General features: G+C 41.9%; 1 protein-coding gene across 4 annotated transcripts in view; it reads right to left on the bottom strand.

Moving 5' to 3' along the window:
- Positions 1-2397, bottom strand: part of LOC118376044 (receptor-type tyrosine-protein phosphatase gamma-like) — a 305336-nt gene extending 302939 nt beyond the window's left edge. For 2 of the 4 annotated variants that reach the window (XM_052473725.1, XM_052473726.1), the window contains exon 1: positions 1706-2397. In XM_052473725.1, coding sequence (XP_052329685.1) covers positions 1706-1790 — 85 coding nt within the window. In that variant the 5' untranslated portion in view covers positions 1791-2397. The remainder of the gene's footprint in view (positions 1-1705) is intronic. The other 2 variants (XM_052473724.1, XM_052473727.1) reach the window with 1 other exon arrangement.
- Between the last annotated feature and the right edge of the window lie 13593 nt (positions 2398-15990).

Raw genomic sequence — 15990 nt, 5'->3', positions numbered from 1 at the left:
AATAAGATTATGGACAAGGGGTTGAGGACTCACACTCTGAGACACTTTATGAATACGGGATCTAATCTGAATGTGTCTCAGACAGTACCATAATCCCCCTGCTCTTCTTCCTCATCTCTGTAGCCTGGGTGCTGATTGGACAGGTGATGGGATGCAGACGGTGCAAACCAGATGTGACCAGGGGGATATGGTGATCAGATAAATATTCTGGATGGTTGAACTTCAGTTCCATGTGGATGTGAGTGACCTGCTGAATAGGACCTGTGACAGACTGGACACAATTTATGGAAACTGAAACCATGTAACTCTTCTGTGTGAATCTTGAGTAATATTTTTTAAGATAAGCACATCCATGGCAGCAGTATAATTTGTCTGTCCAGTGGCTGGGCCCCTCCCTGATTTTGTCCTAGAAAATGTTATTACTGTTCTCTCTCTCATCCCTCACCTCTTCATCTCTCACCCCTCGGCCTGAAAAGCTCCTATGGGACCAACACTACAATCACATTGGGAAACCATTACATGATTGATGACTGAATCTCAATATGTGACTTGTTCAGCCTCTTATACTGAGGAGGTGGGAGAATAGAAAAGAATAGCAGAGTTGAACTTAGAGCGCAGCTGTGCAGACAACAGGTGAAAACACAAGTACCATGTTATAACAATGTAGCTATGAGGCTGTAATAAGATGACATGCATGTTTTATTTAAAGTTCACAAGGGGCGTTTGTAACTTTCCATCAAGGTCATCAACTATGATACACTGCTTAATCTAGAAACCACACATTGCAGCAATGTAATGGCATGAGTGCATCCCCTTGGTTTGCAACCATATTCTCAAGTTGAGAAGTCTGCACTCAACAACCAATGTTAGCCTTTAGAATTATATGGACACCATCAGTAGGTCATTTTGTATTTCTCTGAATGCCTAGTATTATCTAGGCTGTGTCGTCATATTCACCATTCACACGTGTAAAGGACTGAACTGCTCCATTAAGTGTGTGTGTACTTAAAGGCTATATGCACTCAAACATGCCATTGTTTATGTTTTGCACTCAGAATTATAGCCTAGCCTATCAAAGTCGTAGGCTTTGATGGTGCATTAAAACCTCGGCTCTGGACGGCCATGCGCGGGAGCGATGGAATTTAGGAGACGTGATCCCTCGATTCGTTCTCTAGGCACCGGCCAGGTTCCAGTCCCACTGTTACATCACTGCATACTGTATGTGTGCATCGATCAGACCTGCTAAAGTACCGGACAGACACTGACGCCCTGTCACCTTCTGTATGAGCTAAGAATCGCGCAAAATCTTCTCCGCTGGTTTACTGAAACCATTAGAACATTGTATAGCGTAATATTACCCATCTGTGGTTACAACAGGTTAAACATGATGTACGCATAGACTCATTCTTCTCCATTCGAGGTCATGTAATTTTAATTATGTTGAATTGCTGACAGGAGTGGCCCATTTCAGTCGCATTATATATGTAGGATGAATGTCCTCTCTTCCATGCGTGCGGCAGTAGCTATAGCAGCAAGTCTTCTCGTCCTGTTATCTTTTCGTGATTGGGGTAACATAACATCGGCAATGTTATTCCCCTTGACTACACGACACATATCAGAGCATTGTTTCCTACATATGCATGACACACACTGCAATGAACATTGTCAAATATAATACAATATTGCAAACCATGCAACGACTTACCAGGATAGCAGTGGGTAAACATGGCCAATGCTGAAAACATGAAGGATAAGGTCCACCAGTGGCTAGTTTCCAGTATTCGCCGCATGTCAGAATAGTCATCGAGAGCAACAGAAGGCAACGGGTGACAAAAGTTTGAAGTTTACAAAATTACATAAACTTGATTGCAGAAAACACACGTAAACCACATCGGATTTGAACACAGCTGCAACCCCAAATTGAGTTTAGTTTGATGGTAATTCAATTGAAACAAATCAGCATATGTTTCGAAGAATATCTATGGATGCGGACCGCAGATAAATAGTTGTGATGGTCCGCCACATGCAGACAGGCTTTCTTTTCACGGAGAAAAAGTCAATCCTAGAGGAAAAGTAAACGAGTCCGACTCAATTTCGTAAACTTGAAGAGAAAGTGTTCGAATAATACTGATTGTATGTGTTCGTCCTTTCAGCGGTCACTTAGATTGATTGTAGAGAGAATGTTGCAAAGGCAAGGGCAGCGCTGGTAGCGTTCCATTCTTCCATCCAGGAAGTAGCGGCATGCGTGTGAGGGTTCTGGCAGACCGTTTAGAATAGATCGAGCTGCATGGTCGGGAGGGAAAATCAGAGCTCGGGACGCTGGATCCTAGCGCCGTCTTTTGGAATCTAATAAACCTACAGCAACACTAAAACATTGTTTCGAGTTCTTATTTTTATACAAATCGCTTTCTACTCGTGATAACTATTTTTCTACAACTACAAATTGTTTTCTACGCGTGATAACTTTTTTTTCTACGACTACAAAGTGCTGTCCACTCGTGTCTTTTTCTTCTCGTCAAATCCCTGCCAAGAATCTGGTTTACCTTAATTAACGCCTACAAATGAGGAGTAGCAGGTTTGCCATATCTGTCATGTTTGCGCATTATCTCTCCTATGTGCAAATCTTTATGGCAGTCATTTTACTTATATAAGGCCCTTGGAAATTACCTACATATTTGCAGTTATAAAAAAAATAGAAAGCAATATATCCATTTACAAATACAAACCAAAAGGTGTTTGTGGATAGTGAATTGCATTTGTGGATGGTGATTTACATTTGTGGAAAGTGATGATTTACATTTGTGGATTGGTGATTTACATTTATGGATTGGTGATTTACATTTATGGATTGGTACTTATTTGTACAGATCATGATACACGAATACAACATGCATGCTGTGTGTTCACAATACATTTGGCATGATATTGAATCCATAGATATGGCCTCTGCAGAAATCGGGGCATTCATACGTCTTGCCTTGAGAGACAGTGCAGTGCTGTTGAGCAGAGCTGTTGTCAAGGAAGTCGGTTTATGTTTATGCAGGACCCCCCCCCCCACACACACACACACACCTACCATCAACCAATCATGTAAATTCAGAGCTAATTAGGAGACCTCTGCATTGTTACAAAATACAGAGGAGCTCAATTTGGCCTCTGCATGCCATGTCATTGCGTCATACTCTCCATACCGACACTTTGGCCTCTTTGACCACATCAAGCATAAATTGTCTCTAACAATGCGGAGGGCTCCGTTAAAGCTCCGCATTGACATGATTGGTTGACAGTAGGTGAGGGCATGAGGTCCTGTATAAACACAAACTCACTTCCTTGACAACTTCCTTCACACCAGCTCAAGCTCAACAGCTCTGCGCTGCTTCGCGAAGCGCAAGAAGTATGAATGCCCTGACTTCTGCAGTGGCTATATCACCGTAAGTGCTGCACAGCCAATGCAGAGGGCAGATTGACCATGCAGCGCCTTTTAACCATGTTACATTTAAATTTATATGGGATAGGAACGTCTCAAGGATTCCGGATTGCAGGGACCCTGACAAAATGTGGGTCTGCTGGAGTATTTTCAAACTTTGCCCACTAGAGGGATAATAAATACAAACTAAAGTCATTGGAATGGATTATTCTGTAAATACTTATTATTATGATAAACATAATGATGATCGTATTCTGCAAGGACCAGCAGAAAATACCACAACAAAACATGCCAAAACATGCCATTCAAAAAGTTTATGAAACCTTTTGCAAATGTTATGTGAGTACATTTGATCTACTTCCATTGACTTCCATTGTCACACAGACGAAAGTGATAAGACTCAAACTGTTTTTAAACACTCAGATACAACTGTTAAACGTTCACAGTCTTCCTAAAAATCACAACCACCTTGTTCGTTATCTGTATTCTCTCAGTCATGAATTTTCCATTGTTGCCCTTTCAGAAACATGGTTGGCTGAAGAGACGTCTCATTATAATGCTGTTCACCACTGTTGAACATCAAGAGTGGGAGGAGTGTCGATTGTTGTTGATAAATATTTTCAATTCTTTGTAAGAGAGGACCTTGCACTTACATCTGATAACATTGATGTTGAATCTCATTTCATAGAAATGTCCTCCTGTTCATTTTTTGGTGGTAAAAAAGTGGTAATTGGATGCATCTATTGGCCACCCGATTCTGACAATGGTAGTTTAATCGAAATCCTTGCATCAACCTCAGATTTTATTAATGTTGAAGATAACATGTTTTTTATATTGGAGGATTACATCATAAACTGATTTAAAAGTGAGAACCACACTGACATCTGACTTTTTGAATAGTTTATACTCCAGCTATATGTATTCAGCTAAGCTCACAAGAGTTACCAGTTCATCTGCAACCCTTATAGATAATATTTGTATACATTCTTTGAATTATGTGGCTAATATTGTAACGGTTTTCTTCCGTTGAAGGAGAGGAGGACCAAAATGCATTGTGGTTAGTGTTCAACATGTTTAATATAGACGATAACTGAGAACACTACAAAATAACAAATGTGAAAACCGAAACAGTCCTATCTGGTGCAATGACACAAAGACAGATGACAATCACCCGACAGCTGTCTGTCATTGTCTCTGATTGGGAACCATATTTAGGCAGCCATATTCTGTGGGTATTTTGTGGGTGATTGTCTTCTGTCTTTGTGTCATTGCACCAGATAGGACTGTTTCGGTTTTCACATTTGTTGTTTTGTATTTTGTAGTGTTCTCGTTTTTCGTCCATATTAAAGATGTTGAACACTAACCACGCTGCATTTTGGTCCTCCTCCTTCAGCGGAAGAAAACCGTTACAAATATAGGTATACTTTATACTGACATTTCTGACCACTTTCCACTTCTCTTTGGCAGCTGGAAATGAACAGATGGGAATGATTAGTAGCATTAAATGTAGAATATTTAACAAAAGTAGTTATTGATTGATGTTTCATGGGAAAATGTTTATAATCAGGCCGATGTGGAGTCTGCTTACCAGACTTCCCTTAGTTAAATCATGTAAGACAGCAGCAGAAGGGTTCTGGAAACCTTGGTTTACAACTTGTCTCAAAAAATCCTCAGTTAAAAAAAACTAGTTGTGTTAAAAGTTTATCACAAATCCCTCTACCCTGAATTCTGCTAATTAAAAAAAAAGTATAAGAACAAATTTACTCACCTACTTCGGATATCCCCCAAAATATATTTTAAATAATAAAAGTCAACTTGGAAAATCATCAGTCAACTGTTGAATAAGAAAAAGCCACCGATCCCAAGTGATCCTGATGTTATTTCATGTGAATTGAATCAGTTTTTTATTAATGCGGGTTAAATTGTGGTGGTGATTACTGATCAATTCATTTATACATTTATAATTAGTAGGTTTTGTTATCTGTTTCAACAAACCTTTTTTATTTGAGTACTTATGTATTGAATATTGTTTTTTGTGGTGTGGTTTTCTTATAAGCCCTTGGGCTGACCAACCACACCTGCACACCGTTTAAAACAAAAATAATATGTTCATCTGTATTGTTATTTATCAATTGTTTTCTTTGGTGCAAATACATTAAACTTAAACTAAACTGTACAAACAGAGGCCTCATCAGAGCTATGTTAATGTGTACATTTATCTCCAGAGTTTACAGGAGAACTCTGGAATGTAAACTACTTTACTGTACAATATGTTGATCTTTACGAAGTGATAAAATAATGATTATAGTTTGGTAATAGTAGGGCTAGTTTCTAGTTTATTGTGCATCTGTAATTCATTAATTGTTTGACATTGTGTGTTTGTCATTTAGCTGATTGTCAAATAATGAGCTTATGGCTGCAGTGGTGGCAATAATAAGGCCAGGATAATTCCTCCTGGTGGTTACACAGATGTACACTCATTATTAAAATGTCTACATTTAGAACAATGATATCACATTCAGAATATGTTGGGTTTCCATCAGAGCTAGTATTATTCTGACGTCTTGACATCTAGTTTGCATAGTAATGCCATTTGAGATCTTGGAGTCCAAAATCAGTGAAATCAATTCATTTATATACTGCAATGTCCTTACCTGACATGGTCCACACTGTTTTCAAGACCAAATTCCTTGGGGAGAATGTATTGATGAATGCTCGGTAATTCTATTACACCTCATTTGTTATATTGCTATACTGTGACATCTTGAAGAGAGAGTGTAGTGTTTCATAATGGTGCTTCTGTGTTTCTTCCCACCCATAACCCATTGCATATGACCCTCAGGAGACCCCATAGTGTGATGGTACCTTCCTTTCCCAGACTCCCACTGTCAGAGCTGTAAATGGAATACATTATAAGCATTTATCATCCTGACTAAAATCAGGTATGTGTGTGTATTGATCAGAGAGGTCTCTGAGGTACAGTGTGACACACCCCAGGTCCACAGCACCACGGACAGAGTCTGTGTCAATATAGGGGGCCATGATAAAAAGAAGTGCACTACATAGGGAATAGGGTGCCATTTGGGACGCATCTACAGAGACAGAAAAGGTGGAAATCAGCAGGACATTTAATTTGAGGAATCTAAATTCCTCGTTTAATTTCCCTGTTCTCAGCAGGGCTGTCGAGGACTATCACAAGGGCCCTCTGCTTTCAATGTGGGCCATCTGCCTACTCCTCTATTAAAAACCTGCCTCTGTGCCTTGGCTCTCATACTGTATGGCTTCTTCACTCTGCCTCTCAGGTCGTGTGTTCTTTCACATGGCCCTCCTCTCCTCTCACATTCCTACAAGTTCCACTGTACCATCACACAATACCACTTATAGCTAATGATGCAGGCCCACGACCGCTTCCCCTCTCACACAGCTTCCCTAGTCTATCTAGGTTAGACCACTACACCGACAAAATACACTATGTGTAGCCAATGACCCAGAGCCCTCAGTCTGCCTCCTATGCCCTCCTATAAATGTCACGCCCTGGCCTTAGTTATCTTTGATGTCTTTATTATTTTGGTTAGGCCAGGGTGTGATATGGGTGAATTATTTGTTTATCTTGTCTAGGGGGTTTTGTAGATTTATGGGGTTGTGTTCAGTTTAGTTGTCTAGGTAAGTCTATGGTTGCCCAGATTGGTTCTCAATCAGAGGCAGGTGTTTATCGTTGACTCTGATTGGGAGCCATATTTAGGCAGCCATATTCTTTGGGTATTTTGTGGGTGATTGTTTCCTGTCTTTGTGTTTTATGCACCAGTTAGGACTGTTACGGTTTTCACAATTATTGTTTTGTAGTTTGCTCATGTTTGAGTTTTCTTATTAAAGAACCATGAACTATAACCACGCTGCGTTTTGGTCCGCCTCTCCTTCCCAGGAAGAAAGCCGTGACAATAAAAGCCTGTCTCACACAGGGCTTCCTCAGCCTTCCTCTCCTCTCACACTGATCCAGGTTGATTGGACAACCACACAACACAGCACAACTTGTAGCCCCTAACCCAAAGCCATGTAATCGTGTGTCTGGGATGATATTCTGAACCACAGCTAGAACCTCGAAGATCAGATGCACAATTTAAGAATGCGACTCTGAACTGGCTTGTGGTCCAGGTCATGATCCTGTGATGTGGTTTGTGATGTTGCTGCCTTGTGTAGTAATATGCCACATACAATTGTGCATACCGTCCTGATTCAAACCCTGCCACTCAAATTGTACAGAGCCTCTGTGATCTCTGAATCCCAGCCTTGTTTTATGTAATGTGTGTAGACTTCTCGTCTCTTTCTCTTCTCTCCCCGCGGTTATGCCAGCTTCCTCTTCTCTACATTTTGAGACCTTGTGCCGATGATCAAGTTTTTAAATCAGTGCTGGGGGAGTTTATTTTTTATCTATGAAATCTGCTCTCTCTTTCTCTCACCTACCTTGTAGCCATATACACTACCGTTCAAAAGTTTGAAAGAAAAGCACATTTTTTGTCCATTAAAATAACATAAAATATATCAGAAATACAGTGTAGACATTGTTAAATGTTGTAAACAACTATTGTAGCTGGAAACAGCAGATTTGTTATGGAATATCTATAAAGGCGTACAGAGGCCCAATATCAGCAACCATCACTCCTGTGTTCCAATGGCACATTGTGTTAGCTAATCCAAGTTTATCATTTTAAAAGGCTAATTTATCATTAGTGTCAATTGTCTAGGTGATGTGGGTAAGGCGGAGTCAGGCGCAGGACACAGATGAGTAATAATCGTAACTTTACTCAATAAGCAATCTTCCATCAAGGAGAACAAAATTCCAGAGCACATAAACGAGACAACTTGACTCCAGATTGCGGTGGTCAGTCCAAATGAGGAAAGGGTGTTTAGCCCCCTCAAGCCAATGCCTCCACGCCATCAGAGCCTTGACAACAACCAACAGCTCCCGATCACCCACATCATAGTTTCACTCCGTCGGGCTGAGCTTCTTCGAAAAGAAGGCACAGGGGCGGAGCTTTGGTGGCGTACCCGACGCTGAGAGAGAACAGCTCCTATCCCAGCCTCGGACGCGTCCACCTCTACTATAAATGCCAAAGAGGGATTAGGATGAGCCAGTACGGGAGCCAAGGTAAACAGAGCCTTCAGGTGACAAGAAGCCCTGTCCGCCCCAGCTGACCACTGCAGTCGCACCAGTCCCCCCTTTAGCAAAGAGGTAATAGGAGCCGCTACCTGACCAAAGCCCGGGATAAACCTCCGGTAGTAGTTGGCAAACCCAAAGAACCGCTGCACCTCCTTTACCGTGGTTGGAGTCGGCCAATTACGCACGGCTGAAATGCGGTCATTTTCCTTTTCCACCCCTGTCTCAGACAGGCGGTACCCTAGGAAGGACAAGGACTGCTGGAAGAACAGACATTTCTCAGCCTTGATGTACAGGTCATGCTCCAACAGTCGACCAAGCACCAGGGACACATGCTTGGCGCATGTAGCGGAGTATATTAGAATGTCATCTATATACACCACTACACCCTGCCCATGTAGGTTCCTGAAAATCTAATCTACAAAGGATTGGAAGATTGATGGAGCATTCATCAACCCGTACTGCATGACGAGGTACTCATAGTGCCCAGAGGTGGTACTTAATGCCATCTTCCACTCATCCCCCTCCCGGATAAGCACCAGGTTGTAAGTGCTCCTGAGATCCAATTTGGTGAAGAAGTGTGCCCCGTGCAATGACTCTGTCACACTGGCTATGAGAGGCAGCGGGTAACTGTACTTCACCGTGAGCTGATTTATACCTCGATAGTCAACACACGGTCGTAAACCTCCATCCTTCTTCACAAAATAGAAACTCGAGGAGGCAGGTGAAGTGGAGGGCTGAATGTATCCCTGTCCCAGAGATTTGGAGACAAATGTTTCCATAGCTGCCGTCTCCTCATGTGACAGAGGATACACTTGACTCCTGGGAAGTGCTGCGCCTACCAGGAGATTTATCGCACAATCCCCCTGTCGATGGGGTGGTAGTAGAGTCGCCCTCTTCTTACAGAAGGCGAGGGCCAAATCGGCATATTCAGGGGGGATGTGCATGGTGGAGACCTGGTTTGGACTCTCCACCATAGTTGCACCTATGGAAACACCTACACACCTCCCTGAGCACTGACGTGACAATCCCTTAAGAGCCCCCTGTTTCCACGAAATAGCCCCGCAGCTCTCCCTTCAGGTGCATGATCGAAAACCGGGGGAAATCCTCATAGTTGTCCAATGTCACTATCTCCCCTTCCTCAAATGGCGTTTGCCCATTCAAGTGCTTTACCAGTCAGACAGGAGATGAAGGTGTTCACACTATCGCGTCCCACACGAGTCGGGTGAGCGGTTGCCAGGTAGAGCTCCAGCAGGAGTAGGAACCCCTGGCACCCGGCAGCCATTCCATCATATACCCTCGGGAGCGCGAGCCGAATCCAGGTGAAGGAGGGGTGGACAGCGGTGTGGGTTGTTGTGGGAGCTGGGGTGATGATGATGGGGTTGCTGGAAAACCCCCCCTCTCCCATCGTTCCATGGTTTGCAGCACGTGATCCTTGGCTGTGCCGAGACTTTGCAACATAGTCGCGTGCTGCAGGACGTGCTCCTCCACAGGTAGAGGAGGGCTGTGTGCACCTGCTGACTCCATTAGAGGTGCATGTTTCTGTCAATTGTCTAGGTGATGTGGGTAAGGCGGAGTCAGGCGCAGGACACAGAGATGAGTAATAATCGTAACTTTACTCAATAAACAATCATCCATTAAGGAGAACAAAATTCCAGAGCACATAAACGAGACAACTTGACAACAATAAACACGCACAAAACCATGATGGAACCAGAGGGTTAAATAGGGAATCAATTATAACGTAATGGAAACCATTACAATCAAGACCAATCAAAAGGAAAAAGAAATGTAGATCGGTGGAGACTAAAAAGCCGGTGACGTCGAACGCTGCCTCTGAAGGAGAGGCACCAACTTCGGTGGAAGTAGTGACAATTAGAAAACCATTTGAAATGATGTTAGCACAGCTGGAAACTGTTGTTCTGATTAAAGATTAAAGAGCCTTCTTTAGACTAGTTGAGTATCTGGAGCATCAGCATTTGTAGGTTCGATTACAGGCTCAAAATGGCCAGAGACAAAGAACTTTCTTGTGAAACTCGTCAGTCTATTCTTGTTCTCAGAAATGAAGGCTATTCCATGTGAAAAATTGCTAAGAAACTGAAGATCTACAGCGCTGTGCAGCGCTGTGTACTACTCCCTTCATAGAACAGAGCAAATTGTCTCTAACCAGAAGAGAAAGAGGAGTGGGAGGCCCCAGTGCACAACTGAGCAAGAGGACGTGTACATTGGAGTGTTTCATTGAGTAATAGATTCCTCAACTGGCAGCTTCATTAAATAGTACCCGCAAAACACCAGTCTCAACGTCAACAGTGAAGAGGCAACTCCTAGATGCCAGAGTTTCTCTGCGTTCTTTTGCCCATCTTAATCTTTTATTTTTATTGGCCAGTCTGAGATATGGCTTTTTCTTTGCAACTCTGCCTAGAAGGCCAGCATCCCGGAGTCGCCTCTTCACTGTTGACATTGAGACTGTGTTTTGTGGGTACTATTTAATGAAGCTGCCAATTTGAGAACTTGTGAGGCGTCTGTTTTTCAAAATGTGCTTTTCTTTCAAAAACAATAACATTTCTAAGTGATCCCAAACTTTTGAATGGTAGTGTGTATTGCATGTCTTTATTATTTTTTCGAACGATTTCACATGACGGTTGGTACATAATGTATGACTGCATTCATCTATTATCTATCATTTATTCAGGCTACGACTATATATAATTTATTAGATTCTCTCAGTCCTTGCATTATTTACCTGAGGGCTATTTTTTACCCCTAACGCTCTCCAAATAGATTCCTGTTTATATATATTTTGTGTGTGTGCATGCATGCGTGTGTGCGAGTGCGTGTGTGTGTGCGTGTGTCCCAGCTCCATGCTCCAGGTCTATGAGTGACCATCATGTCTCCTAGCCTACATGGGACCTCATGTGTAGTGTTATGCTGGACTCTGGATGCAGGATGCTGTCCATCACAACATTGCTGGGTCCAGATAGTGATCCCTTCTTTCATATTCATGCTGTGTGTATCACTCATTTGTGTCCAATTCTCAGTGTCCAGAGATTCTTCTGATTTGTCTTTTGTGTTATGTTTTATTGTACCACATTACAATACAGTACAGCAACAAATAAATTATAGAGACAACAATTAAGACACTACGTTGAAGAACATACATCTCAGCACACCACAATGGTCAGTACATCATCACATATTGAGATTTTGATTTACAGCAAAATGGCTGACTAGTCAAAACAGCAATGTTGGTCTATTCCCCCTTTCCCAAAACACGTGTACTATAAATTCTGCCTTCCTGTATTATACTGACATGTCTATTCTATTCCAATGAGCCATTTGCTTTATGTTCCTATTCTTATCTTTTATAATTTCTTATTGTTGTTGCATTGTCGAGAAGGAACCTGCAAGTAAGCATTTCATTGAAACTTCATTCCATCAATATGGAAATGTGTGTGCATTAATCAGAGTCTTAGTTTGCAGGGAAACAGTCCTGCTAATATTGTATCGATTACATGCAAAACAGTCAATTGTCGGGTTACACTATCTGTGTTTTCCTCCAAGCTAATCCTTTATAGTGTTCACTGTATTTTGTTCATTTACAGTATTACTGGAAGCTGTATCAGTGCTACATGTAGATAAAATACATGCAGTAAGATATTTGAGATATTTTAGACATAGTGTATGTATAACCGATGTGATCTCTCTTGCATTGTTTAATAAAGAAAAGAAGGCCAGCCAATGGTCCCAGTTGGTCTGTAGCTTAATCTCCGACAATAGACTGTCACACCCTGATCTGTTTCACCTGTCTTTGTGATTGTCTCCACCCCCCTCCAGATGTCGCCCATCTTCCTCATTATCCCCAGTGTATTTATACCTGTGTTCTCTGTTTGTCTGTTGCCAGTTTGTTTTGTTTCGTTAAGCCTACCAGCGTTTTTCTTCTGCTCCTATCTCTTGTTACTTGTTCCTGTTTCCTTGTTTTCCCGGTGTTGACCATTCTGCCTGCCCTGAGCCTGCCTGCTGTCCTGTACCTCTGCCCCACCTTTCGAGATTACTGACCTTTGCCTGACCTGAGCCTGCCTGCCGTCCTGTACCTTTGCCCCACCTATCTGGATTACTGACCTCTGTCTGCCCTGGACCTGCCTGCCGTCCTGTACCTTTGCCCCACCTATCTGGATTACTGACCTCTGTCTGCCCTGGACCTGCCTGCCGTCCTGTACCTTTGCCCCACCTATCTGGATTACTGACCTCTGTCTGCCCTGGACCTACCTGCCGTCCTGTACCTTTGCCCCACCTATCTGGATTACTGACCTCTGTCTGCCCTGGACCTGCCTGCCGTCCTGTACCTTTGCCCCACCTATCTGGATTACTGACCTCTGTCTGCCCTGGACCTGCCTGCCGTCCTGCCATCCTGTACCTTTGCCCCTCTGACATTTAATGGTCCGTTGTATGATTCCTGCTGCGTTCATCTGATATACTGTGCTTTATTCACTTGTAATACCTTTTACTATTTTCTCCTTAATGGAAAAAGTGTTAACAATGATAAAGTGGGAGACAACTGCCTGAAACCAGTGAAATGGTTGTAGAATCTTTGACACTTTTATGACAGATAATGTTAACTGACATTATTGAACAGTGAATGCCAGAACCCAGATGACACTGCTTTTACCTTTTAGCTATTGATGCAAATTGTAGGACTCAGCTTTCAAATCCCTATGTGCAATTTTAAGGGCTGCGGCTTATCATATAAACGGTCTAATTTCTGTTCTGGTGAGTCTGTGGTCATAGAGAGGCTGTTCCTGTTATTATATCGTTATTATCTCACACCTTGCCTCCCAATAGGACAGCTAGAGATTGCATCTGTCTGACTAAAACCACCTTAGAGATTTCTCTACCCTCTGTGGTTCATCTGCCTCTATCCTGCAGAACTTTATATTAGGTACTTTATGATTCAGGTACTGGAGATCTAAAGTATTTAATTGTGGCATCAAAGCATTTGTTTGAATTGCGTGTATTTGCACAGTATAGTACTCTATTTGGACTTTTTGGACACTGCAGTAACTTCTGCAATGATTCATGTCATCTGAGGTAAGCAGCTTTCCTCTGGTGTTGAGGAAGGTACACCATAGTGTGAAGCTACAGTAAACTTGTGTATGACACACACATAAACAATAAAGATATCTCACAAAACAATTATTTTTCAAAGTAAGCAGCCAGGAAATGTAGGAAGACAATATGCCTCAGCTGAGATCTGCTGTGCTGCTGAAGTTGAGCTCTGTTTAACATTTTGGCTCTAATGTGTCAGTGCCTGGCCTTAGGCAATCCGAGTTTAGCATTAGAAAATGCTGATTTATTTGCTGTAATAGCAAGGCATTATGGGAGAAGCAGGCAGTTAGCAGCCAGACAGAGGGGGAGGCAAAGCAAGTTGCTTTGGTTACTTTGATTCAGCAATATTGCCCTCATACTTGCAAATTGTCCCCAAGAAGTATACTTATTTGTAATATATTTGAAGGGATTCATTGAAATGTATGTTTATAAAGTATTTATGATGCATGAGACTGCTGAGGAGGCATGTGCTCTGTGCTTATGAACCCTTTGCTATAATGGTTAAGAAGTGAAATTATTACCATTTTAAATGTTCATGGGTTACAGCAGACTGGTAAAATGACTATTTCTTATATTTGTGTGTCCTAAATTCCACCCAATTTCCTACATAGTGCACCACATTTGACCATAAACTCATGGGCCCTAGTCACACTATATAGGGAATAGGGTGCCATTTGGGATGCATCCTCAGTAAGTTTGATGAATTATATAGAACAAAGCATTGCTTCAGAAATGCTAATTGCTCTGAAGAGAACTGACAGTTTTCTCTCTAAATTCATTAGAGTTTCTGGCTCTGCTCAACTGTTAATGTTGACCCATACTGAATTATTAATTTGACTCAAGATCAAACAAAAAAATAGGGGAGGGCTCTAGACATTGATCCAAGAGCTTGAGAATCAACTGACAACAGCATTCACTCGAAGGCCAGATAAATTAAGCATTTGAACTGGTGAAAAATGGCACTAAGGCATTGCTCAATCTCTCAATTTGGTTGTCTATATGTGTGTCTCTGTGGGCTGACTATAGACATGATGATAATGGTTTTATCATTGACAGGTGGTCTGTACTCCACTGGTAGTACCGTGTAAGACCAGTGGAGTGGGGGTCTGTACGAAAGCACACACACACACACACACACACACACACACACACACACACACACACACACACACACACACACACACACACACACACACACACACACACACACAACACTCTGCCTTAATTGACCAGATCCTTTTCTCTTCGCCAATAAAATTGGAGGAGAAACATTTCCATGTAATTGATACCCGAGCTTAGTTCCTGCAACAACTGGGATATTTTCAGCAAAGCTAAGGGACCAATTTCCATCTCTCACCAATTTCCATCCTCGTCCGTGATATGAATTAAGTCATATTCAGTTTTCCATCTACCTCCGTGGTATGAATGAAGTCATATTCAGTTTTCCATCTTCCTCCGTGGTATCAATGAAGTCATATTCAGTTTTCCATCTTCCTCCGTGGTATGAATGAAGTCATATTCAGTTTTCCATCTTCCTCCGTGGTATGAATGAAGTCATATTCAGTTTTCCATCTTCCTCCATGGTATGAATGAAGTCATATTCAGTTTTCCATCTTCCTCCGTGGTATGAATGAAGTCATATTCAGTTTTCCATCTTCCTCCGTGGTATGAATGAAGTCATATTCAGTTTTCCATCTTCCTCCGTGGTATGAATGAAGTCATATTCAGTTTTCCATCTTCCTCCGTGGTATGAATGAAGTCATATTCAGTTTTCCATCTTCCTCCGTGGTATGAATGAAGTCATATTCAGTTTTCCATCTTCCTCCATGCTATGAATTGGCTGCACAGTTTAATAGTTCAGTAGCCAGCCATGCTTTCACACTCTGGTGTTATGTTTAGTCATCATTAACATTTAGTGACTGAGATACATTACTCATTACTACTAAATGGTTATGTGTTAAAAGGATACTGCAGTGCTCACAAATTCTACAAGTGCGCCAACAAGTTCATCATAGTGAATCAGTACTGTGTTGTGTATATGAATCATTAAAACCAACCACAGCTATCAGAAGCCTGTGATGAACATACATTTATCATTTCAATTTTGTCCGACTCCTTATACAGTATAGTAACTTCCAATTCCCTGTGTTTTTTCTTCTTCTTCCAACGAGATCAGAGGCAAGCTCCCCTCATGCCACATTCATTCAAAGTAGTAGAGTTAAATAACATTGGAAAGAGAAGTAAAAACCTTCCCCCTACCCGGAGGATGTATTCTGGAGTGCATTTACACCATCCAACCAAACTC

This window comes from Oncorhynchus keta, chromosome 21, assembly GCF_023373465.1.
Source record: "Oncorhynchus keta strain PuntledgeMale-10-30-2019 chromosome 21, Oket_V2, whole genome shotgun sequence".
In the NCBI taxonomy this organism is placed as follows: domain Eukaryota; kingdom Metazoa; phylum Chordata; class Actinopteri; order Salmoniformes; family Salmonidae; genus Oncorhynchus; species Oncorhynchus keta.
The sequence above is the reverse complement of the archived record's forward strand: the minus strand, read 5'-3'. Positions and strand labels throughout refer to the sequence as shown.